At 38.0% G+C, this 26,839-nt stretch overlaps 1 protein-coding gene across 6 annotated transcripts in view; it reads right to left on the minus strand.

Moving 5' to 3' along the window:
• Positions 1 to 1,302: 1,302 nt before the first annotated feature.
• LNPK (lunapark, ER junction formation factor) overlaps positions 1,303 to 26,839 on the minus strand; it is a 55,203-nt gene continuing 29,666 nt past the window's right edge. For 2 of the 6 annotated variants that reach the window (XM_037397384.1, XM_037397383.1), the window contains exons 10-13: positions 22,908 to 23,013; positions 22,158 to 22,228; positions 20,718 to 20,879; positions 12,352 to 13,306 (exon numbers count right to left, since the gene is read on the minus strand). In XM_037397384.1, the coding sequence (XP_037253281.1) occupies positions 13,110 to 13,306; positions 20,718 to 20,879; positions 22,158 to 22,228; positions 22,908 to 23,013 (536 nt within the window). In that variant the 3' untranslated portion in view covers positions 12,352 to 13,109. Of the gene's footprint in view, positions 4,517 to 7,021; positions 7,475 to 12,351; positions 13,307 to 20,717; positions 20,880 to 22,157; positions 22,229 to 22,907; positions 23,014 to 26,839 lie in introns of those variants that run through there. The other 4 variants (XR_005105745.1, XM_037397385.1, XR_005105746.1 and 1 more) reach the window with 4 other exon arrangements.

The following is a 26,839-nucleotide window of genomic DNA, read 5'->3' on the forward strand; positions in this document are numbered from 1 at the left end:
GAGTATCCAAACTAATTCAAAACTGCCAGTATAGCATCTGGCAGGGATAGGGTTAACTTTTTCATAGCAGCCCCTCTGATGCTGTGTTTTGGATTTGCGGCTAAAACAGCATAACACAGCAATGTTTCGGCTGTTGCTAAACAACACTTGCCCAGCCTCAAGGCTTTCTCTTTCCCACCCTGCTCTCCCAGCAAGTAGGCTAAGGGTGGGCAAGAATAAAACTCCTGGAGGATTTAATCACTTTTGACAGATTATTAGCAAATGGGACCCACCAAAACCCTCTGTAGATCCTCTACTGTGCCGCTCAGCTCTTTAACCATTTCTAGTTCCTCTGCCTGTTACTTGAGCCACCAAGGAGTTAAGTATAGGTCAGACTGTCCGTAAGACTTTATAAATACTATTGATAGACACTTCAATAAATTATTCAAGTCTCAGTAGTGGTTTTGGCTACAGTGTTAATACTTCTATTGCTTCTAAGAGTGCATATCACCTTTCTAGTATAATATCATCTTAGAGATATCTTATTACCTCTTATTAATTATAACTGGAACTTGACTATCAAGTATGGCCAAGCTCCTGCCTGTATAGAAGAGTGACATGTCCTGCAGCAGTCAGTTCAAATCCCAGAGGACAGTCTGCCCCAGCATGAAGTGCTTCCAGGAGAACCACAGACATCCCTATTTGCTATGATCCCCCTGCCTGGGAGGAAGCAGCCCAAAGACTGGTTGGGGTTATTTCAGTGCCTTGTTCTTTTCTTCCTGTCTGTGTGTCATGTCCTCACACCCACAGTATCTTTTTCATTCGGTAAAAACAGAATCATTCAATTAAGTTCTCTAAGAGGCATTCCTTGGAACTCCAGCAAGTAAAAATTAAAAATTGTTACCTTGCAGTCTTAGCATACTTTCAGCACAGAAGACAGTAAGCAAACAACTGAACAGTGCCTCTTCTCTCTCCAAGATCTCCTGGCCTTCTACCTCACATGGAAAAATGACACCCATTTCCTATGGCCAAGGAACTTTTAACCAAGTATTAAAGAAACCATTAACTGTTATATCAAAAACACTAAACAAGTAATTCAATTCATAATTACCTGGACAAGCATCGTAACAGAAAAAGATTTCTGAGGAAATAAATGATGCAATCAAGTCAAGTTCAATAAAATCATGGTGATGTCCCTTCATGGCTATACATAATGTGCTTGTCATTAATAGATGAAAAACTACTGGTAGACAAATCATGTTGTACTGAAGCACTTGAGCCTTTTTCCAAAGAGAAACCTGAAATGAATCTTGGGTGGATTAGTAATGCTTAAATTTTTTAGGACTTTAATATTACCATGTCCATTCCTTCTTATATTTGCTGTACAGAAGTATCCATTCAGATTATTTGAACAGTGTCATGATCTCACCACGATTACCACCACCACTATGTATGACATTGAACACATACAATCATAACACAAAAATTAACCTTTCTAGAATTCTAGCCCTGACCTTGACAAAAACTCCCTGCCCAAGACGTTTTTCATTCAATGAAGAGAGATCCACTCTATTAAATGTTATTAATCTAGTACACCCTATTTTTTGTTCAGGTATTACAATAAAACACCCGGTAATACTCCAGTGCAGCATAAGCTGAGAGGGAAGAGTTTAAATGATTATTTTTGTAAATGCTGTAAAATAAAAACAAAAGTTTATTTTGGTCCTTATTAAATACATACATGTTTACAAAATACACGCATCTTGTATTCTGTGGATGTATCACAGAATTTAGCCTGAGATAAGAGTCCACTGACCGAGAATCTTTACAAAAATATCATTAAAGCTGGCTTTAACCAACTCTGTAGAGAACAGAAGTCCAAAGCATAACAAGGCGGCCTTGAAGGCATACAGCCCCCAAATGTAGCCCAAAGCCCACTCCCTCAACAAGTGATGTTTTTGGAGAGGTACAGACACACACTTCCTTGGCCAGTCTTGGGCAACGGGGCGTTTGTAGAGCCATGACATTGGATTTTTCAACCCTGCTGCCCAGGGATTTTTTTTCCATCTCAGCTTTTGCATCAGTGAAGGAAATTAGAGTGGCATCAGCATCCTTGCGCTGAAGGGTGCGCTTCTGAAAGCCAAAGGACTCTGAGAAACTTCTCCTCATCCTCAAGCGTGCCAGCCTTTGGAAGAACCTGCAGAAAGCAACAGGCAGGCAACACACTCACATCCTTTATACCCCCTGACCAAATGTGCACCACCTGGGGAAGGCCCTTATAACCATAAGCTTGGTTTTCAGTGGGGCACTAATGAATGGCTCAGGGGGAAAATCTCAAGGCTTTAGCCAGGATACACTGTTCGTAAAGGGTAGCTGGGCACCCTGCTACCCATGTCAAGTGCTCAGCTATTTAACACCTTATAAACACATCTGTGTTTAGCAGCTCAGCTTTTTGGTATTTGATAATTTTGTCCAGCTACCTTCTGAGCTCAGAAGCAAAGATAATGGAGAATCAGCATTGGTTTCTTTGAGGGAAGGCAAAAGGAGAGCAAGATACATTCTTGTACATCTGTTATGCATATTTTTGGGAGTTATACAACTTTAGTTTTGCAAAGCAATTTTCTGAACTTTCACTGACAAACAAATCTGATCTGAAAAATCTTACATCAGCAGGGTTGGTTTGCAGATGTTATTTGCACCATTTATTTATCAAAAATAACTAGAAAATATTTTTAAAACATCATTCCAGACTGTACAAATAGGAATGTGACACGAGCTGTCTGTTTTACTTATACTGTTTTACTGCTTCATATTCTCAGCGAACAGAGAGGCTATTTTCCCCAGGGGTTCAGGAGGGCATACTATTTCATTTCTTCAGAAAATTGTTTCTCTGGATTTCAATCTTTTTAGCTAGATATGACAAAATATAATATCAAGAACACTTATGCTTTTTATCAGCTCTATTTTCAAAGCATAAATAATAGATCAGTATATATTTAAGTCAGGTGACCCAGTCTTATTTCAGAAATCAAATAAGCATTTTGCAATTTTTAAACGATGCTGTACATTTTCACTACAGTATCATTATGCCTTTAAAATGCTTTCAAAAGACCAATTTATAAGCACGGAGCAATTCTGAAGATATTTCACTAGTGTTAATAATACCTCACTCAGGTGGCATTCAATTTTCTGAATCCTTGGGTTAATGAGGCAAATAAATCAAAATTAAATTGGCCTTGGAAAAAAAATTCAAACAAAATTGCATCTATCACATTATACATCCAGAGACTCCTGCAGTACTGTTCACAATGGCTAACAATATTCCAGCTCTCAGAATCATTACACTTGTAACACAGTCTGAGATTCTAAAATCAAATAGATCAGAATTCATGAATTAGATGAACATAACGCCTTATTATAATGTATCAGGAGTATTCACAATAAGTTGCACACAATCTTAGTCGAGTACTTTCCATTACACGTCAGCTGCCCACCATTTGTTCAATAATCCAACAAACTCCTCCCAAGGGGATTTCACCACTGCAAACCAGTAAGTTTTAAGATAAGCCTTATAAAGAAAATGCATTCCGCAACCAGGCTGTCATTCACTCTCTCTTTAAAAAAGCCCCAGCAACACACTGACATGGTCAAATAGCTGAAACAATAAAAAACCCTAGCATTTTTGAAAAATAAGTACTTCTAGTCACATTGCGGCAGCAGGAATGGTGGGGAAAAAATATTACCTTCACTCCCTTCTGTAAAATATGAGAAAAAGGAAATATTTCCAAGTATTATAAAAGGGATTCTACTGCTGGGGAACACCAGTGTTGTCAGTTCTTTAAAAAATGGTTAATAATATACAATACAGAGAACTAAAGATGCCTAAGTTGTTACCAGAAGTAATAAATTCAGCATGAGCAAACAATCATCAAATATTGACACGCAATGACATGGCACTTGCCATTGTTTTGCTCATTACTTGCAGCCAAGTAACAAATGCACTTCTCTGCAATGGAGTCACCCACCTGCACAAGGGCATCCTTTCACTGTAAGGAACTTCCTACAAACACGAAACCTCAGTGGAAAAACAAACTTCCACACCAAGCTGTTGTAACCATCTGCATCTGCGAAGTCTGCAGCATAGATTCAAGATACCCACATACACACTATTTACACTTTTTAATGGAAAACACTGCACAGAAGTAGGGGGGGGGGTGTGTCCAAAATAAGTTAGTACTATTAACATTTAAAATTTAATGAAAGTATACAAAAAAGTTTGACTGTTGGGGTTTTTTTATTATTTTGAAGGAGTTAAGGGCCCAAGTGCCCTTACACGGTACAGGTTGAAAGCAACGTGTTTCTGTCGTGTTTCTTGTTCACACAGTTTCCCAGGCAGCACCTTCCTTGTGGCTTTGCAAAATAGTTTGTATAGCCAAGAGCGTGATTAGGAGTAATTTATGCGATGATCTAATGTATTTCATCTGCTTTTCCTCCCAGACATCAAATACCACCACAGAGAGTCAAGAATTTTCTGTTACTAGAAAAAAAAAGTGAGAAATTCTGTTAGAGACCCCCTTCCATGAAACTCATGATAGAAAAGTTTTTAAGTTTATTATCAGTCTAAAACTAGTGTGTATGTACAAGGGAGCAATCTGCACAGCCACGAGTTCGAAAGAGAAAGCCGCTCTAGGGAAAGCACTCACCCTTCTCACAGGAGCTTTCGGAGCGACAGGCTCCACTCAGTCCCCATCCCACAGCAGCCACCTGGGGCAGCTGCCACCTGTGCCAGCGTCCCAGTATGGCCAAAACGTACTGTGGACTAGGGGTTCAGATTTTTGACAGCTTAAAAGAAAACCATTCCAGAATGTATAAATAAAAGAAAACAATTCCACCTCAGTACAGCACAAAATAAGCATTTTCCCAGCTCCTGAATTAAGTTCAGTGCCTATCTCCAGCACACCGACACTGCTTAGTGCTGGGCCTGCTGAGGAAGCAGGTATTTTAGAAGAACAAGAAGTTCTACTTCAAGTTATTCATTCAAGTTTTGGTCATGACAGACAGCATTGGGAGAAAGTCACCATTTAATGGTTACTCAGTTCCTTGCTCAGAAAGACACACTAATTTTATTCTGATTTTCAGTCCACAGAACAGAAACTGCAACTGCTATCAGTCCTCTCTCAAGGCTTTATGGTCTTTGGCAAGGAGTATTGATTTGTATTTTTATAGCACCTACCAGGCAGCGATTGTGCACTATCATTATCCAAATAATTTATAACAGGTGAGAGGAAAAGAAAAAAAAAAGACCTGGAAACTAAACCAAATGCATCTTGATCTGCTTAGGAAAAAGATGAAACATTTCTGGAGAAGCTAAAACAGCCTTTTAAATCAGTATGTGGTGCAGGTCTGAGATGCTTTCATGTGTTCTGAAAGGCACTTAAAAGCATGTAAACTTGCATTATCATCATGCACATAACCAACTCTTAAGAGTATTATCATGGGAGCAACACATACACAGTGACATGTCAACTGCCTGCAGGATACAGCTTTAGCCATAAATCAAAATATGAAACTCAGATTACATTAGAACACAACCAAAAGGGTTAAAGAAACTCTCCCAGAAAAAAGTATTGTGAAAGAAGCCAATGGCACAAGACTCCTTTCTATCACTAAACCAACATTAATTTAAAAGCCAAGATTCATTTGAAAACATTCACCTGTAAATCAAAAAGTCCCCAAAGATTAATTTCTGCATTTACACTATTTGCAAAATATATTTAACTTAGAGGCATCCTTTTTTTCCTGAAATAATTGCTTACAAGATGAGAACTAAAACACAATCTCAAGTGTAGTAAAGGTAATTGCTGCACTTACTGCTCGTGTCATGTTGATGTATTACTACGTATCAAAGGTCACAGTTCTGTACTCATACATTACCAAATTTGAAAGAGCAATATTCAATTCCGACCAACCTTTAAACTGCCCAGAATGTGTCTGAAAATGAAAGTCGGGCTAACTTGGGTTTTAAAAAAAATGAACCCATGTTTCGGAAGCTGAGGGGTCAATCAAGCCAGACTGACAGGGTTAGGTGTCACTTCTGCACGTCTAATACCCTCTTAGATTATCAATGAGGTGCAGTACACTGATCACAAGCTAAAGCAGCTGTACTAATGAAAATGAAACAGTCTGAAAAAATTAGGTAATACAGGCCTGTGACACAGGGCAGTACCTTGTGGACAATAATGCAGGAATAAGGACATAAATCACCATTTAGATACAATAAAGCCTGTAATACCCACCCTGAAATGTCTATGGAATCACAAACCAAAGTCAGCATCTTCACAACTCCAGTTCCCTCTGAAACTGCCAAACAATTTTTTTTATACTGAGTCCAGGCAGGTTTTCCATGCCTCTACTTCAGTGCACACACCAAATTTTGCAGTCAGATGCCAGTCTGACCTTTGAGGGTGGGCAGCTGGCTGTCCATGCCATGAGCCAGGAGTTCTCACAATTGGTTGTAGCACAGATAAATGGGTCTTATCAGAACCTGCTCAACCTTGAAAAACTTCCCTTTCCTATATATGCCAGTCCAGCTGGGGAGGCGGGGGGGACACCCTCATCCTTGTTTTGGTAACACATTAGGTGCTTAACAAAACAAACAAAAAAAAAATCTGTGAAATCCAAGTTGATTGAGTACAGCCAGCACAGAATGAACTACTAAACAGAATTATCACCTCAAAACCATAGATCACTACTATACAACAAACAACCTGACTCTTATCCCAGCCATTATCATAACCCAGATCAGATTAATATTAAATAGTTTTTTCAAAATCAGTTTTTTCCTCAGAAAGTTACATACACAGCAAAGGCTGCATATATTCAAACAAGCTATATAATTTAATTTCTTTAGAATTTGCTTCATTTGGTAAAATAATACATCTCAGAAGGGGAGCACAAGTTTAAATATTTCCTCAGTTACAAGCAGAAAAGTGAAGACAGACATTTCATGAAGTCTACTAGACCTTAAGAATTCACATACTAATTCATGTCTTTGCCACTGATTTTAATGGAGTTTCAACTGCAGGCGATGCAACTACTGGTTAAGGCCACAGCTAGGATTAAAATGATACTTCTGATTAAAGACACTATAGTACATAAACACACAACAAGGCTATTACAACAATAAGAACTTTAAACTATAAATATACAGGATCTGCTGCATAATAAAAGCTCAATATACAAAAACCACAAGTTCAAATGTTCCTTAAGAAATACCAACTTCCACATTTCTTCCAAAACATCATTTATAATAGTTTTCTCAAAAGGAATTTTCTTGGTGTTTTTGTAAAATATTTTTCTTTGTGCTGAACAAGTCAAAATTAAGTTTCATCAACTGAGCAGAACTCCTTGAAGTGATGCAAAGAATTAGAGGGCAGACCATTTCAGGAGAGCTGGAAGGTCTTTGTAGCTTGAGTTTTCTACAAATCCAGCATCTCTATTTTCATTTAGGCAGCAAAATGGAGAGAGAAAGAGAGAAAGAATTATTATTTCAATAGAAGTTATAAATTTAGAGATGAATTTGAATTTACAAATTGAACACCCAAAATTGCCAGATCTCCAGTATCTGCACCCCTTGTTTTCTCCTATATCTGATTATTTCAGGATTTTGCTGCATGTATTTCTCTCTGGCAGTTGCAATCTCCCTTTTGCAAATTATTTTTGTCACACAATAAAAGGAGAATACATGATTTCACAGTGGCAAAGGCCTATGAAGCTCTCCTGAAAAACATTAGTAATTGTTCACTGAGAATCCTAGCAGTACTATGCCAGGTACATACAGAGGCAGCCCTGAAGCAGGTTTATTCCCACAGCGACTACAGCGAGAAAGATAACTAGTATTAAGAGAATCAGTCAGGACCCTCCCCCCTCTAAGCAAAAATTAAGTCATGATCAAATTGATTTTATGCAACCTTGAAAGGGTTACGTTATGATTCAGTGCTTGAGATTTTGCACTGTTGCCAAGTTAGATAATCTATCAAGAATCTTCGAAGTGTTTGCTTTAATCTCAAAACCCCATGGTTTGGGAGCAAATTATTGTATAATCAATACATTTCATTTTAAAACCCTTCTCTCTATCCTGCCCATCATACACCTCTCTAGGTCTTATTCTTGCAGAGAAAAGATTGAATATGACCTGACAGGACCCCAGAGAGGTTCACAAATCAAAAGCAATGGTGAAGAGAAGTCAAATTCCTTGTGACTCAGGATCTTAAGGGACTTTTTTTTTTTTTTAATGCTGAAGGGCAGTAGTTCCTATTGCTAAACACTATTTTAACTTATTCTATTTGCTGTGTAAACAAACCCCTAGTAAAGACCAAGCGCTAAGAAATTCCCAACTACTCAGGATGCCATCCTTTTCCTCTAAAGAGCCAGAATCCAGAGCATGAAGTACATTTAATTTCATACTACCAGATACAATCTCAACTACAGCACATTTCTGATGGAAGTTTACAGTTTGTCCTCTGACAGCTTTGGTGCATTACTATGCACTACGCCACCAGCCCAATGCTAATCAGCTCCCCAGAAACATTAGCATTAAAAGAGTCAGGTTGTAATTCCTCACCTTCATCACCCTCCACAAACTTGACCAAACCTAGAAGAGAGGAGCTTTGCCACAGATCAGTAATTAAGTTTCACAAACACTTTCTTTTAAGTGAATCAGAGCTTTCTGACAACAACCAAAAATCTCTTCCACAAACAATCACAAAGAACCTGTCATTTAATACATTAAGTGAAAACAGGAAAGGCACACACCATTAGAAAGCCATTGGTGACAGCGTCATCTCCTACTGGCCCTCAAACTCCATTTTAAACCTAATGCCTCCTGCAAGGGTGTCTAAATTATTACAAACTTTCAAACTTCCATTGAAACTGAATGTGTTTATTCATGCAAAATGTACTTTCCTCCTAGCATTTATGCACTTGTATTTGTAGCCTTTTTTAAAATTGGCTTGTATTAGGGATATGTCTTCTATACAGTCTCCTATACACTGGACAGTCACAGGTTTGCATTCATCCTCTATGCCTCAGATCTCAGCATCTCATGTTTTAATTGCTTTCTCGAATAGATAAATGCAAACCTGCCCAGATCTCTGGTGTAGTGAGCCTCATGTATCTTTGTAGTATATAGGTGAACATATGGAAGACATATCCCTAACACAAACAACGTAGCCAAACCCTGCAACATTTTCTGGAAAATCTTTTCAAGCTCTTTTCTTTATCTCTTAAGACCTTGTTCTGACAACAAAACCACTCTCCCTACCCCCGTCACTCTTTTCTTTAAATCCATTAGTTTCTACTCGTGCACCACGTGGGGTTCAACCAACTTCAAGGCCAACATACACACCCCTAGTTACGTGCTTTTGATAACCTCCAGACCAGTCCGTAAGTCGTCAGTTTCCACATCAGCTTTGTTCACCCTTCCTTGTGAGCTTCTGCTTTTCCTGTGTGTGGGCTGAACAGCTTTGAGGCAAACCATCTTCATACTAGGACTACACTAAATTATCTATTTCTGTCAAAATGTCTAAGGGTAATGGTGGTATTCTTTAGAATAAGTATTAGAATTTGAAGCAACATTCCCTCATTTCCCTGTTCTGCAGGCTTAGTAACACTTAAATTTGACCAACTGACTCATTTTAATTTATTTTTAACTAGAACACTCATTTGTCTTTTGTGGCAGATTTCGCACAGCCCAGATAATTCCTCTCTAATACATAAACTGCATTTGAATAGAAGGAGATCTCTGCAATTACAATATTTCAGAAGCAATAAAAACATGGCACCACAAGTTTGCCAAGTATTTCTTTACTACCCCGCTCAATTTTGCTTTTTATACAGGCCACAAGAAGAAAGGGGACTTGCATAACATCCCTCAGAAGTGAGATTTTTCACAGGAGCAGGCTTAAGTACTTTGGAAAAAAATTAAGATTCAAGTATATACTAGGAAGTTAGAAGACAACAAAACAGGTTTTTTTCTGCCCCCTACTTTCTTCCATCTCATCTTTAGAGTGTTGGTCTGCAATTGGATTACATATCACTGACAACTGCTGTACCTTTTTGCTCTATGTACTCCTCCTTTTGGTGTTACAAAGACAGGACTGACTGTGGCTAGTGCTGCTTGCTGACGGGTATTTTTTGATTTTTGATTCAATTCCTGTTGGAACAGGCATCTTTTACTATAGCCACACTTCCAGCAGACAGAAGCCAAGAAGCAACTGCTGCAGAAACAGAATCCTCTTCTCACATGCAAATCAGGACAGGGGCACACATACTTGGCAGGAGTAACAGTGAATGCTTACTCTAAATTGAGGAAAGCCCAGAGTCTATTACTGTCATATGTATCTCCCTGAGCCTGAATTAATTTACAGATTAATTAACCCTCTACCCTCATTTACTATAGTTGCTTTAAAACTTGGAAAAATTAGGAAGTTAAAGATAGATCTTTCTCTACCAAAATACCAGGGCATCCTTAACATTTTTAAGCCTTCTGAAGTAATTAATGGGAACAACTGCTTGGACACTTTTTAGTATTGAAGTCTTTCAGGAACACTCTGCCATGTGCTTAAAACTCATTTATTCCTCCCCTCCTCTAAAATTCATATTAAACAGAAAATATTAATCATTCCTGGGGCATGTTGCTAATGTCACATTTGAGAATATTGGGAGAAACAACTCCCCACCCCATACCAAACACTGAGTCTCCCTTTTCAAAAAAATTTAGATGCCTAACCACCTAAGAAGCATCAGTTTCCTTGACAAAAGCAGGACATCTGAAGATAGACATCTTCCAGGCTAATGAAAAAACTCATATATAGCTCCAATATCAACAGATTATTTTCTCAATCAGTTCAATAGATATTATATGCATTACAGCTCAGTGGTTGATTGTCATGGGAAGGACCTAAAATTACAAAAAGCCTGGCACTTAAAATACAAATTTTTAAAAGGAAGTAATACATGGGCCTAGAGTAATCTTGACTTCCAAAATGACAGCAATTCACATATTCATATCCCATATGAGGGATCATAACATCAAATTATACTTGGGTTTAGTGCTTATAATGTAAGCATATCCAGCAACTTATTGTACTGAATTAGTATCCTGTGATAATTCTAGCCTTTGAACAGATAAATTAGTGAGGTACAAAATGCAATGTAGAGATAAACATCTGAAAGCCTTACAAAACACTGACTAAGCTTTGGCACCTTTCAGGCAAAATTATTTTTAAAGTTCTGAAATATAAAATACATTTTCTTAAAATATTAAGGAATGCATTCCCCTATCACTTCATACCCAGTACTTGTCCTACAGTATGAGACATTTGGAAAGGTACCATTTTCTTTGTATTCCCAACTAAAGACAGTCACTTACAAGATGTTTTTGCTATTTATATAAATATAGCCAAACACCTACAAGTACTCCTTTAATCACATGGCTACATTCTGTCTGTTAAGACTACTAATTAAAGTATGAATTACAATTTAGTTAGTGAACCAGAAAAAAATTTCCTCGTTCATCTAAATTCAGAATAAACTTTATTCTGACTGATGTAACAGTTGAGCTTCTAAACTAACCCCAAAGAATCAGAAAATAAAATGTATGTTTGGCAAAGAAAATTAAACATTGCTGTTCATGTAATTACTGTGTCTCATATAAAGACATGGATACTAAGGTCAATTAGAAACATGTTCTTCTTGTAGAGGGCTTTTGAGCTACTCTGATTTAGCTTTTTGCTGCCTTCATACTGTAAAACCAGTTAATTTTGGGAACAAGACTATGGATTAAAAAAATGGTTTTGAAGTTTCTCCTTCTTTCCATATAGCAAGGGTAGACAGAGAACATGACACACAATTTTTAGCAGTACTACTAAATTAATCAAGCTACACTTGTTCAGCATTTATTTCTAAAAAAAAAAAATCAAATCTGATTTAGGTACCTCACTTTCAGGCACCAGAAAAATTCTAGTCCAGGTTCCCAACTGTTGTGTTTAACATGAAATGTGTAACAAGTGTCCTTAGCTTCAAAAACTACACAATAAAAAAAGTACAGTTTCAGCAATCCAGCAGCAAATATTCATTGTAACAACAAATACTATCAACACAGGCACAGTTAGGAAAGTCTTTTGGCAAATGCACATGCACTTCACCTGCTGATCAGGGATCTATTTCTATTCCAGCAAAGCCACCTTAGCTACATATGGACACATTCCTTTTAAAGTGTCAGATTCCTTCTGAACTTCCACAAAGTGACTGCAGAAGAGCTGCATACAGCAGAACAGAAATTATCTTCGGTTTTAGGAATCACAAAGCAAGTACTGCTGCTAGATGTCTTTATTTTCCTTTAACAAAATACACAAAGGCACAAAATTCACTTATATCTTGTCATTATTGTACAGGTATAAATAGTGCTTTGTATTCAAGTACAATCAAGTGCAGAGACTTTCTATATTTTATGTAAACACAAAACAGTTTTGTATGTACGTGCCTCTGGTTTATCTGCAATGCAAATACCAAAGGAGATGCCATTTATCTGAGTGCCGTTTAACTGAATTCTGTCAAAAAGTTAGACAATGAAAAACAGTAACACCACTGTAATGACACTTCTATATGCTTAAGTCAAATGTCAGAGGACACTTTAGCTTGTAAACAACTGTATTTAAAATGTACTCAACTCATTTTAATAGGGAAGCATTAAAAATTATCTTAAGTTCACTAGACCAGACTTACTAGGTCAGTTGCTGCCAGTAACTGTTCTTTATGTATGACAGCTAAAGAGATGTCAAATTATAGGCCACCCTTAGCAAACCTTATACTTTTAAATTTTTAAATATGCAAACTGAACAATGGCTACAACTGCTAGACTTCAACCAACTATACATTCTGTGTGTTTAAAGACACATGCTTAATTTACAATACCCACTTTTATACACAATTGACATACTGTGGAAGTTGAGGCAGTTTAAGCTCAAGCAAGGTTTTTAAGTTGTACCATTAAAAAAAAGCTCACCTGAATAGTAATAACAGGCATGAACAAAGCTAAAAACTAGCTACAGAAGGCACTTGGGAGTATTTTATTCTGCTTTCATTAAAGATTCTTTACTTTGTTCAGTTGATATAGGTTCCGAAATAGAGTCTTCAGTTGTTGAAATGTTTTCTGTTTCCTCTTTTTCTTCTTCTTCATCTAGCTTATCATTTAGCTGTTCAGAACTTGCAGCTTTACCATCTGTCTCATTTGTCTCGATGATCTGGGCCATGTCTTCTTCAGATTCTGTGAGAAGAAAAATTACAAAATCACCCATTTCCAGAAGTGAAGAGGTAGCTAACATTCTTAAAAAGCAAATGTACCAACATTCTGCAATCTGTCATTGCATGTTACTGCATGAAGCACTCAACTGCTGAAAGCTATTTTATTTTATTTTTCTAACAAGATGGTCATAGGTAAAACATGTAAAAATTAAGAAAAAGGAAAATACTACAGAAAATAGTTTACATCCCATTATGAAAATATTATGCATTATTTGTATATGTTCACCTTCAACAGAACCTTTCTAAGCTTGTTCATTATGTGAGAGTGTCAGAAATAAGACATGATGGTAATTCAGCTTCTTTATGATTGATAATGGAAGTTCTACCAACTGTACAGCTTCTTTTGTAAGAGTTCAACCCATACACAGCACTCAAACATTCTGTTTGGCGGAAACTACTTTAAACACAAGGAGCCAGATAACCAGAAAAAAAGAATTAGAACAATCTAGTTCTCAACATTTCAAAACAGCCAAAGTTAGTTACTGCATATTCTCAGACTTCCCACAGGAAACTTGGAAAGGATACAGAGGAGTATCTTTACTCTCAATCTGGGATGGTAGTTTCTTTGATAATAGGCATATTTTGAAGATCAAAAATAGTTATCCTAAGTACTACCTCTAATGAGATGAAGCTAGAATTTACAACAGGATTTTAGTAGCATATGAGAAATAAGAGACAGTCACATTTTGAAGTAGACATAAGCACTGAAAAACTGAACACTAGGTGTTGCACTAGAGGACACAAGGTACTGTAGAATGGTATTATTGATGGCAGTTTATTTATTGGCGAGTATTAGTCAATACTATACAGCATTAAAGCACACTGTAAAGACAGTTTGCAAAAGTGATGCCAAGTTACAGCTCAAAAATGTTAGCCTTATCAAACAATTGTAATTTCATAGAATCATAAAATGGTTTGGGTTGGAAGGAACCTCAAAGATCACCTAGTTCCAATTCCCTTGCTAGTGGAAGGGACACCTTCCACTAGACCAGGTTGCTCAAATCTCCATCCAGCCTGGCCTTGAACACTTCTCCAGAGATGGGGCATCCACACAACTTCTCTGGGCAGCCTCATCGCCCTCACAGTAAAGAATTTCTTCCTTATGTCTAATCTAAATTTATCTTCTTTCAGTTTAAAGCCATTACCCCTTGGTCCAATCACTCCATGCCCTTGTAAAAAATTCCTCTCCAGCTTTCTTGTAGTTCCCCTTGAGGTACTAGAAGGCCGCTGCAAGAGGTCTCTGGAGCCATCTCTTCTCCAGGCCGAACAATCCCAACTGTCTCAGCCTGCCTTCATAGGAGAGGGGTTCCAGTCCTTTGATCATCTCCATGGCCCTACTCTGGACTTGCTCCAACAGGTCCATGTTCTTCTTACATTGGAGGTCCCAGAGCTGAATGAAGTACTCCAGGTGGGAGTCTCATGAGGGGGGAATAGAGGGAGAGAATCACCTCCCTTGACCTGCTGGCCATGCTTCTTTTGATGCCAAACAGGATTCAGCTGGCTTTCTGGGCTACAAACACTCATTGCCAGGCCACGTTGAGCTTCTCTTCCACCAACATCCCCAAGTCGCTCTCTCCTCAGCACTGCTCTCAACCCATTCTCTGCCCAGCCCGTATTTGTGCTTGGGATTGCCCTGACTCACATGCAGAACCTTGCACATGGGTCTTCTTGAACTTCATGAGGTTTGCATGGGCCCCTCTGCCTCAAGCCTGTCAAGGTCACTCCGGATGGCAATCCCTTCCCTCCAGCATGTCAACTGCAACGTACAGCTTGGTGTCATTGGCAAACCTGCTGAGGATGCACTCAATCCCACTGTCCTTGTCGCCAAAGATTTTGAACAGCACCAGTGGCAATACCAACCCCTGAGGAACACTACTTGTTCATATTTACCAAAACATGTTCGGTGTCTGAACGTAGTCAGGCTGCTTCAGGCTGATATTCACAAGGCTGGCTGAGAGTTTTAGAATCATTGCTCTGGCTTCTCAAGTCACAACTGAGAAGAGTAGTATCTGCACACACCCTTGGTCCAGCTGACCTGACACAACTGCTATCTGTCACCAAGCACTCGAGACCCTTCTTCCCCTACACAGCTCCATCTAGCTCGTACCAGGCTCTACTCCACACTGCTCAGTGCAACCCAGCTTTTCCATTTCTTCCTGACTTGATCTTCCATCTTATCAAGTTTGCAGCTGACCTACCTCCTGATTCAGCTTTCTTTCCTACTTTCTCAATCATGGGCTGCTCAACACCTGCCCTGGCTTCCTGTTCCAAAATTTCTCTGGAGTCATCTGTCAGATGGTCAATCCTCCCGCTTCTGTCCAAGCAAATAATGTTCCCGGTTTCTTTCCAGACTATCCCACTCTCCCTTCCTACTTTTAAATTTCCATCTTGATCCCATCCCAGCCTGTGCTCAATCTTTATCTCCAAACTGTCAATTTTCTTTCTGTCTTGTCTGTGGTTTTTCTTCAGCCTCAAATTCTATGAATAAGTTTGTGCCTTTTCCTGCTACAAACCCTCTACACTTGAGTTACATTCCTTCATTACAGCTGCTGTTCAGGCTCAAGTCAAAGAAAAGTACAGCATGTAAAGAAGAAAACTCCATGCCCTCTCAAATCATTTGTAGCGCAGCCCAGCCATTACTTAGTTGCAGAATTTCAGTCCTGCAGTCCTCAACTGAATGATGATCAGCACTCAGAAGTGACCCGTTCTCAGTCTGATCGAGGTGAAGAGACTATTCATTCAGTCTGATCAGAAGGATGCTGAGCATCTGCAGTGTGTTTGAGGACAGCCCCAGGGACAATGAGCCACTAGCAGAAGCAAACAGAAGCTTCTAATGAAAAGGAAAAAACCAGACTGAGTGCATGTCCTAACTGTCTACATCCAAATGCACAGCAGAAGGATGTTAGTTTCATTTTTATATTCTACTAATAGGTATGAGGCACTGCTTCTCTAACAAAAAATTGTCAGGTACTAGTATGATTTTTCCTTTCACCTTTTTCTTGATCAAACTTCGTGAAACTCCTGAAACACTCCAGAACATACAGTTAAAACAAGCTTACATACAAAATTTTGGTCTAATAATTAAGTTTGACGAAGTTTTAAGGAAGTGAAGAGTAGGTCCTTTAAATGAGTAGTCAGGGCAATCACAGTAAGCGGTGCTACTACTTCCAACTATAAGCATGACCAATCTTTGTTAAGCATATCCAGTGATTCCATTTTAAATACACAGATTAACAGAAAGCTTGCCTAAAGTCAACTTGATCTCAATATTACATGATTTAAGTCATTGTAAGAGCAGCAGCTAACAAGAGAAAGTTCCTGACCATAAACTTAAGAGATAACAGAAGAAAATTAGTGTTCTTGAAGATTAATATTTAATCCATGATTTAACTGAAGAATGTAGCTACTCATACATGATCTCAACAGCACACAGCCCTACGCTGGCCTGAGGTAAATTTAAGAGCTGTATCAATTCAACTTTAAACCTGCTCCTGGCTACGGCAATTCCTTCCCCACCCACCCCACCCCCAACACTCCTGCTTAGTACTTAAAAAGCATATGTACATCACATTGTAAGTAGTCAGCTACCCCTCTTGCTCCAGAGAATATTTCACTGCATAACCAGTGAAAATTAAGTGATGCAGCATTATGTTTTAAGTAGAAGATATATGTCTTACGCAGCAATTCACAAGAAATGGTATAAAATAACTGCACTAAAATATAGCTGCTTGTACTTTCAAGACCTTTGGGCCAACTTTTCATTATTACTGCAGCTCCCCATCAGGGCAGACTTTCCTACAATGCCACCTGTCTGAAACATCTTTAAGGAACACATGCTTCACAGTAGTCTGTGTTCATGGCTATTATGAAGCCTTTGAAAAAGCCACCCAACAATAGCATTTGATTCCCCCTACCCTTTACATCCTACCAAAAACAGAAGCTATGTTGTTCAGCTAAACTGAACTGTGATAGACTGGAACATAATACATTTTTAAACCAGAAGAACATGCTTCCAAAGTCATTAAACTCAAGGTGACTTGACCCATGTCTTGCTTGAGAAAGCACTGAATTCTAGGCATACTAGCTGCACTAAGGTAAGAGCACAGCAGGCAGAAACTCACATCTTTGAAAAGAAACAATGGCTTACAGAAAATATAGCAGGTTCATGCTGTCCTATGAAAACAAAGCATATTTAGCAAAAAGGCAAGCCAAATCTCTGAAACAGAAAATGCCTCCAGTCCCATCTAAAAAAAAAAAAAAACAAACACCACCACAAACAACCACTAAACTAAACTCAGACCAGTCTGACAAGAGCAAATACTCAGGCTTATTTCAGTCCTCTGTCCTCAGCCGGTTTTGTTCCTAGATAAAGTTTCTGTGCCATCTATAACATTTGCCCAAAGCCAAGCTCTACTTTTGGTAGGACTCATTAAATAAGTACATGCTTGAAGCACCATTATTTCTCAAGGACAGCATTACTGTGAACCTTTCTGTTGAACAAACCAAGTTTCTCCATCTGCCTTTTAAATGAAAGTCCTTTCAAACACAGTAGCAGTTGCTGTATTCCAAGAATCCTTAAGAGTGACAAAGCATTAAGTCATCATAAAATATCTCATCAAGATGGACAAGGAATTCCATTAAATTCTGGAGACAACACAGAAAGCTGTTTCCATGAAGTGCTGACCACCGTGGTGAAATCTTAGGTTCAAAGACATCTAATAAAGACCTCCAAACATCAGCACCAGACATCTACCACAAGACAATGAAGCAATCTAATTTTGTTTCAACCTTCAAAACATTGCTAAATGCTAAACCTGAATAAAAAAACAGCATAACTGTACCCAATATAGGCAAGGCAAAATTAATCAAGAGGTTAAGAGTGGTTCCTGTCAGCTTTAACATGAATCAAACATTAATACTTTTAACAGAAGTACACAGGAGAACTGACCACCCTTTGATGAAAAATATTCAAGATTGAGCCACTTAAGAAAAAGGTAATAAAAGAACTGAAGTATATTGCTTCATTCTGGTACTACAATTTCCCAAGTTGCTCTGCTGAACAGGGAACATTTGTGCCTGTAATTTGCATCAGATTGACAGTTGATGACTCTGTATTTCCAGAGGATTAAAAAAATTCAAGGTTCAGTGCCAACAGCACTCCCCATAACCATTCTTCAGATCTCTTATCCACAGGAGTTGCATGTAACATGCTTGTCACTGCATGAGCACACAACTTGAAAAAGATTCAGCTTCATGCTCTACTCATTAGTAAAAGTAGCTGACTGGTAAAAAAATATTTATAGCACTTCTGTATCACATTAGCTTGCAGTTTCTTTGAGCTATACAGCTATGGTTTAAATGAGTTACAGGTAAGAGCTGAATGTGTTGTCAACATTGTGATGAAGTTGGTTTCCTGATGTTAGTATTTGTCTACATCTGTAAGTGAAGATATTCTCTATATTCTTGCTATGACATTTCTTATGCCTCTTCTGAAAAATTTCACCTGCTCTTCCTAGCAGGAAGAGGTAACTGGGGAATGAACCCCACAGTTGTTTCTTTTGTTGTTTTTAAATAAAGCAGCACATTAGTAACAGACCACACCAACCAAAACCAAGTAATTTTCACTGTTAAAAATGAATTTGTAAAATCACATTCTCTGCTATAAAACCATCCTATTTTTATCATTAAATACTTGGTAAAATTGTGCTTTCAAGAAAATAAGTTATTTTTCATTCCTACATCTTAAGTGCCTAACGAATTTTCACTCCTACATCTTAAGTGCCTAACAAAAATCTCACACTAATTCTTAAGGTTTTACATTTTTTACAACATCTATAAACTGACTCAGCAGCTCAGACCCATTAAAGGCATAGTTCAATAAACACTTCCTTCAATGATAATACCAGCTTAATTAGCACCCTCCTCTCCCAAAACCTCTAAGAAACTGCAGTTAGAGATAATACTCAGCAGCCCTTGAAGCACACACCTCCCCAGAGCTGAATATCCATGTTTAAGGGCTTCCCCCTTTGATTCACAGAGAGGAAAAAAAGCAGTTTTGAAGACCCCAGCAACCCCTTCCTTTAAGAACCTTCTAACTTTAAAAGTAGCCAAGAAGCTACTAACCTACCCTCCACTCTGCAAAAGGATGATCAGATCATTTGAGGGCAAAGATAACATTTCCATCATCTTAAGCTCATGCATCCGATTTCAGGCTTTCTTTCATGTTAATAATAATAGTTTTAACAAAGTAAGGGCTCCCTATAGCACATTAAAAGAAACCAGCTAAGTTTTCCCTATAATACACAGGCACCAGACCCCACCCACAGATGGCTACAGGCAGATACGACCTCCCTACCAATCTCACACCAGTAAGTAAAGGCCAATGCCATGTTGTTCTCCCTGTTAAAGATAATCAAGCTGAAACATTCTCTGTGTTACACACTGACAGTTTCCCACAGCTGACATGTTTCTAGCCTGAATCTCAAGGCTGTACACTACTCAATAGTTTTCCCCCATGATCCCTGCTTAAACCAACATAGTCCCATTAAGTACTCAATAGCATATCTAACTGGAGATTCTCTGCTTCGAAATTACAGTTTCTGGAGGTTTTTAAAACACTGCATCTTCCTGTTGGCTGTACACCAGATGCCTACTGTATCTGCAGACTATAAAATGTCTCAAAAGGAACTATGTTAAATTCAAATTGACAATTTGTCTTTGAACTCCCTGAAATTAAACAAGGCAGTTTTACTAGATTTTCCTGCCCTGAGGAAAACACCAAAAGGAACAAAGGCAAAAATTCCAACACACCTCAATCAAATGACCTGCTGAACACAGTGAAATTTAACCACTTTGGAACATACTCCCTTCTTAAACAGATAGAAAAGTACGTTACAGAAATAGTTATCAGTAACATTACCATGAAAGGTTTAGTCATGCCATCATTTGCATGAGACATGGTCTAATATGAAGAAATTTTAGGGTACAGGACAGAAGACTGACAGAAGACAATAGTATCAACTACACTAGAAGCAGGGACAAGAACAACTGAAGTAATATTAACTACACCCACTATGAAGTTAGAATTGACTAGACTTTCACAGTTGGAAGGAACTAATGATAACTACAGTCCAACTGCCTGACCAGTTCAGAGCTAACCAAAAATTAAAGCATGTTAATGGCATCATCCACATACCTCCTAAACATTGACAGGCTTGGGGCATCAACCACCTCACTTTGAAGCTTGTTCCAGTGGTTTGAGTTCTTCAGTTGTTCTTACTCTTATCAAAAACCTTGTCCAATAGAACACTACATGATGGGGGGGATTTCATTACACATTAAAAAAGAGCAGACTTCATGAGGTTAGCACATACCTTCTGTCTGTTGAGTCTCCTGGGGCTTTATCTCTCTAGGCTGAGTTTCAGATGGCAGTTCCGTAGATTGCTTTTTTTCAAAACTGAAGTCTGGAAGTCGTGGAGCCTGAGGTCTAGTTTTTCTTGCAGGATTCAGGAAAAAGCAGTAGGCACACCTAAATGCTATACAAAAGCACACTTAATAAGTAGCCTCTCTAATTAATGTCACATTTCATCTTTATTCCTACAGTACATTCTGACTGTCCAAAATACTAAAAACAGATAATTAAATAAGTGACTCTGTACCTGAGAGTACTTCTATCAAATTATGCAAGCTGTTCCATATAGCTCCATTTTTAACTTCAGTATACATTTGCTCCTTAAAAACCTGTTTGCTTGCAGCTCTGCTGCACTTATGAGTACTGCCCACCACTGTGAAAGATTTGACCACAATGAACAAAACACAACTCAACACCTCCAGATGTTGCCACACAGTGTTCTTCTATTCTTTCCTAGAAAATAATTAAGCTGGCAGATTATTAGGGGTTTTTTCCCCCCCCCTACAGATGCCACTTTCCTCACTCTTTTGAGTAAGGAGATGCTATGGATTCTGCAAGGTATGTCTCACTCTGCTTTTTGAGTAGCATTCTGCTCCAGTGGCGCTTAAGTAAGAAAAGGTAGTTTTGTTCTGGAGATGTACTGGACACCACTTAATAGTTAAATGCATATTTAGCCCCATCAAGACAAAAGGGGAAACAGCAATTTCTTGCACAGTTGAACTGCGAACTTGAGCTAAGATGACATAGAGACTATCTATCTTCGGTTCCACAGGAAACGTTCAGTTTATTCTTACAATGCTGTATACTCACTCAAAATTAAGCAAAACCAAAAGAAATAAAGATTTATCCAAGATTCCCTCATTTCTTAAGCATCAAGCTTAAACTTGTGGTAGAAAGGAGGCAAAATAAAACATCTGCGTTCAATAAAGAGCTGTGTCTGTCTTAAGTTACTGTCAGCCATAAATTCACATATAGCCCCCTAGGGCTTGTTCCCACTCCTTTTCCGATACCTCCCGAAGATCTTCTTGCCAAAGCAAAATTTTGTTTAAGTTCCGGTAAGAGAGGCACACTTTAATGTCAGATAGTTTCTCAGTATAAAACCCTTCTGAGAACCATTCATAGCCAGTAGCAATTCTCAGGGATGTACTGGAGGAGGCTTATTTCTACTGAATAGTTTTCTACACATAAAATCCTTGGCCCGAAGGTTGCAATAAAGTATTTCTCTAAGTCTTGAAGCAAATCTTAAGATACAGAGTAATAAGTTACCATAAAACTGTTCCCATATAAAGTGGCATTTCACAGTGTCTGTTAAGTATTTAACTGCAACCAAAATGAAGTATGATGCATGTTAGTTATAAAACATAAGCCAACTAATAAGAGTCTACCACAGATTAGTTCTTACCTATGTATTCAAACTCCTCCTTCAAAGCCATACCATTGTGCGAAAAACATTGTTGACATATAAGGGCATACCTAGAAAATATGAAGTAATATATAATTACATACCTCTACATAATAACACACTGAATGAGATGCATTTTACCTTAGATATTGACCAATAGCTTAGATATTTATTCTTAAAACAATTTCCACAGTCAAATTATGATCCTTTAAAGCAAACTAAACCTGTACGTTAAACAATAGTTTTTAAAGTTGGTTTAAGCACAGTGAAATATTCTTAGCTACAATTTAAATGTCAAAGTTCAACGTATTTTTAATATCAGCATTGTCAGAAAATAACATCCAAATTAAGTTTCTATTTCATTAGAATACAGTCAATGTGAAAAGTGACCATGGTTAACATGGAAACCCTGATACGTTTAGACAGTTCTGAAGGCAACCTGAAAGCATTTATAATGGTAATAAAGCTGAATTGCTAAGATAAATATATTTTTTTTAGTTCAAAATATAATTCACCCACTCAAGCAGATTTTTGTGTCACATTATAATATCATCTAAAGCAGATACTAATTTTGCCAAAATGTTACCATTTTTCCTACAAAAAGATTTCAAGTGGAGCCCTGATAAAGGCCAGTTCATTAGGAAAATTTTGGACAAATTCTTTTGACCTTGACACAGCTGGCTTAAAAAAACAATGTTAAGAAGTTTCCTGTCTCTTAAGTGCTTGGGCGTCTCCTTAACAACATTTTACCTGTTCTGAGGACCATCACCAACCAAATATTCAATAACTCTATCCACAACTCCTCTTTCTCGCGGAAGAATAGGCCTTGCTAAAGGAGGGCCTGGAGGATGGAGACCTAAGACGACACAAATTTAATTTCAACTGTATTAATGTATGTAATATGGTATTTCCCTGTGCATGCTATTATAATAATAACTGCACTTAATACACATGGATATATTACTTAGTCCACTGGGAAAGCTGTGAGATTTTTAAACCCACAATAGTTGAAAGGTCCTCTTCTGCTCCTTTAGTTTATACATTTATTAAATCACTCTACTTTCACACCTTGAATATGTAATTAGATTTATAATTTCTAAAGAACTTAAGGCATTAGTATTTAATAATTACTTACAAACAGATGCTTTTTAAGCAAAGAAAAATTCCTTATTTGAGTTTTCTTCATATACTCTCAACTGCATATTCAACACCAAGTCTACACCAATAAATCTTGTAAAATCAATTACAACAGTAGAACTAAAGAGGTCACCAAAGAAGCACCCACTGATTCCTGTGTAGTTACTGTATCATCATTCCCTCAGTGTGCATTCAGTCTACTCATTAGGCCTGCCTAGCCATTTGGCATTTTGGTAATCCCACGTATAATGGAAAGTTCGATACTTTCAGATTTATGTTTAGTCAAAGAAGCCAGAAAGCCATTATTAAGATACAATTTTTCATCCCATGCATTTAACAAACTACCATCAAGAACATCCATTGAAAACAGGTAACAGCAACAGTTAGTACTACCTTTTTCACCTCTGTTCACACATGGCAGTTAAGAGTAGACCAGTGGCACAAACTTGTTTTAAAACTTTGCGGACAGACATCTGGTCTATTGTACAAGACCACTGCAAGCTGCCCATTTCCATTTATGTAGCTCTGAGTTCTTATGTCTACCCTCCTTTCCAGCCTTAAAACAGAAGATGCTGGGCATAAAGAGCAAAATAACTTGCTAAGAAACTAAGCCTGAATCATTCAGATATGACCACTCAACTAACTAAGCATCTGAAACTTCTTGCCAAGACACATTTTACACAAGTGCAAGAGGTATTAAGTTACAGTACTTTCAAACAGATAGCAGATAGATAGTCTTGAACACAAGATAATTAAGTGGGCAGGAGTGGGGTCACAGAAAATGACATCTGAGTAGGACAATGAACCAGTCCCCTCAGAACTCTAGAACTGGGACAAAATGGTCAGCTTCAAGCCACCTGAAAACAAGATTATGAAATGTGACAGGTAAGACACTATTTAACCCAACAAAATTACTTGTAATAATGCAAACTCCTATTCAAGCTCAAGTTAAGAAGGTTAGACAGAAAAAATTCAACTAGTATTAGCAGGTTTCATACAGAGATGAGCATATGGTAATCTGAAACCATGCAAGAACTGAGTATATTTAATTTGTAGAAGTAAAATTCTCAAGGTGCAAAACAGTGACCAATGTTTTCTCAGGAAAGAGTTCTATTCTATAGCTCAGGGGTCCTCAAACTTTTTAGACAGGGGACCGGCGCACAGATGAAGTGGTAGGCAGCCATCTGCGGCTGCTTGGTTTCCCCCCCAATACCCGGGGGCAGGGGGGGGGGGTGTCTGTAAACACCGGGGGCCAGATTGAGGACCCTGGGGGGGCCGTATCCAGCCCGCAGGCCGTAGTTTGAGGACCCCTGCTATAGTTATTTTCACCATACCCAGTAAAAACAGCTATATAGAAGGCATGGCTTAAAAGACTGGCTTTTAGTGACCACAGATACAGCCTTTAATTTGCTGTATGCTTCCAGTATTTTCCTTGGGAAAATGTGTTTCACAGAATCCCCCATAATGCCCAATAAACAAGGAGGACACTAAAGGGTAAGGCAAACTAACGCCACTGTCTGAAATGCAAAAATAATTTTTTAGAATATCTAGATAAAAGCACTACCAAGAGAGTAGAGTTTGTTAGCAAGCTGAATTCATTCAGAAGGAATTTAATTGAAAAATACCATGGAAAAAGCAGCACACTTCAAGCTTCTCAGAAGACAAGTTTAGCTTTCCTGCAGCTACTTAGCTGGGGACAGCACCAGGACATGCAGTGATAGCTTCCAACACAACCAATACTCTTTCATAAACATACACACCGAAGGTAACATGTACCTTTTCAGTAGACCAGACACAGGCAAAGACAACACTGCAAGTGGTACTATTTGATAAACAGATCAAAGATGGGCTTTAAGTTCCAATACAGCAGTAAGTGTAACTGCTAGGAGTTACCATCTCAAGCCTTCCACCTTTCAATCTTCACAGACCCGAGCAACAAAGGAAAAAGTAACTTTTAGCAGAATGTGCTATGCTGTGCTAAACCTCAAGCTGAATGCCATGTACAGCTAACCTCCACCCTCTGTAGCAAGTGTCAAAAACATTGTAGGAACCAAAGATTCTCAGCAGTGTCCTAAGTTGTACACAGAATGAGACTAATCTTGCCAGTAAGCTTGCAATACTTCTATCAGCACAGCCTTTTATAACAACTCTCATCAATACTGAATAACTGACCTAAACAGATTGTCCTAATCTTTACAAGCACAATAAAATTTGATCAGAAAATACTGCAATTTACAACTCTTCAACAAGCACAAAACACTGTAACACTCAACACAAATGTTTTTTTAAAATAACCCTCATTTTCACAAACAAGAGAATTTAATTCAGATCTCAATCAGTGAATGCATTCCCAAGTTACTACGTATTCTGTCAACAGGCAGGAAACCCAGACTGAGAAAACCCTCACAGCAGCAAGGCAGAACAAATTCAGTGCAACATAAATGGGACCTAATGCTTCGATTTATAGACTCCAAAAAAAGCTGTCCAAAGAAGAGTTCAGGCAAAATGCACTTCCTAAAGCTTCACGAGAATTATGAAAAACCCAATACTTCCGTTAAAAAAAATGAATGGACAAGTCCAACACAGATGTGACATCAATATCTCAAGATATAATCTGCAATAAAATTAAAACTCTATAGAATAATTTTGCGAATACATGGTCAAGACTGAAACATACATTAATCCCCATATTCAAAAACAAAATTTCCTTGATCTGTGTATCACAGATACATGAAAAGTTTTCAGAAGTCAATAAACAAGGTAAAAATTAAGTATTTACCCAGAATGAAACGTTGCAACACACTCCAAGAACACCTTTAATTACCTGCCTACTAATAACTCCAACCAACCATCTTAGTTCTCATGCTGTTATGGACACCAGTAATTAATATAAACATCAAAAGCAATCATTGTAGAAAGACTGGTCATTTCTGCAAAGCTTGGCAAACCCTCAAGTACCTGCTGGTTATTAATTTTCAAACATATGGGAGCTCTGTGGTAATACACGTTAAATTGATTCTACTCTACAAAATATAGTATAATGAAAATGAATTATTAATCTTCTCCAAAGTAGAGATAATTAAGGTTATTCATATTTGTTGCAAGCTATGCACAAACTTAGATGCAATGATATTATCTTACAGATATTGAATTCACATACTTTTCACTACAGCTACATGACTGAGATTTTATATGCCTGAAAAGTTTGGTGAAATTCAACAGAAAACAGGGCTTCCACATTAAATGACAATTGCAGTGGCTTCCATTGCTATCTATGACAAAATAATATAACTGGTCAGAATACCAGTTACCAGTAGGAAAAAAAATGCCTAGAAAGCATTATCATGAAAGCTACATTGAGTATTTTAATTAACAGGCTTGGCAACTGTCCTTTCATGGAAGTCCATTAATTCTTTTCCTTCTTCCTCTAAACCATTTCTGCAGTAAAGGCTGAATTTCATCCAGCTAATTCAATATGCCTGAACCTTCCCCTAGGATTAAAACTATCATATAGCTAGTATTATATTATATAGCCAGCTTCTTAA

This window comes from Falco rusticolus, chromosome 8, assembly GCF_015220075.1.
Source record: "Falco rusticolus isolate bFalRus1 chromosome 8, bFalRus1.pri, whole genome shotgun sequence".
NCBI classification, from domain to species: Eukaryota; Metazoa; Chordata; class Aves; order Falconiformes; family Falconidae; genus Falco; species Falco rusticolus.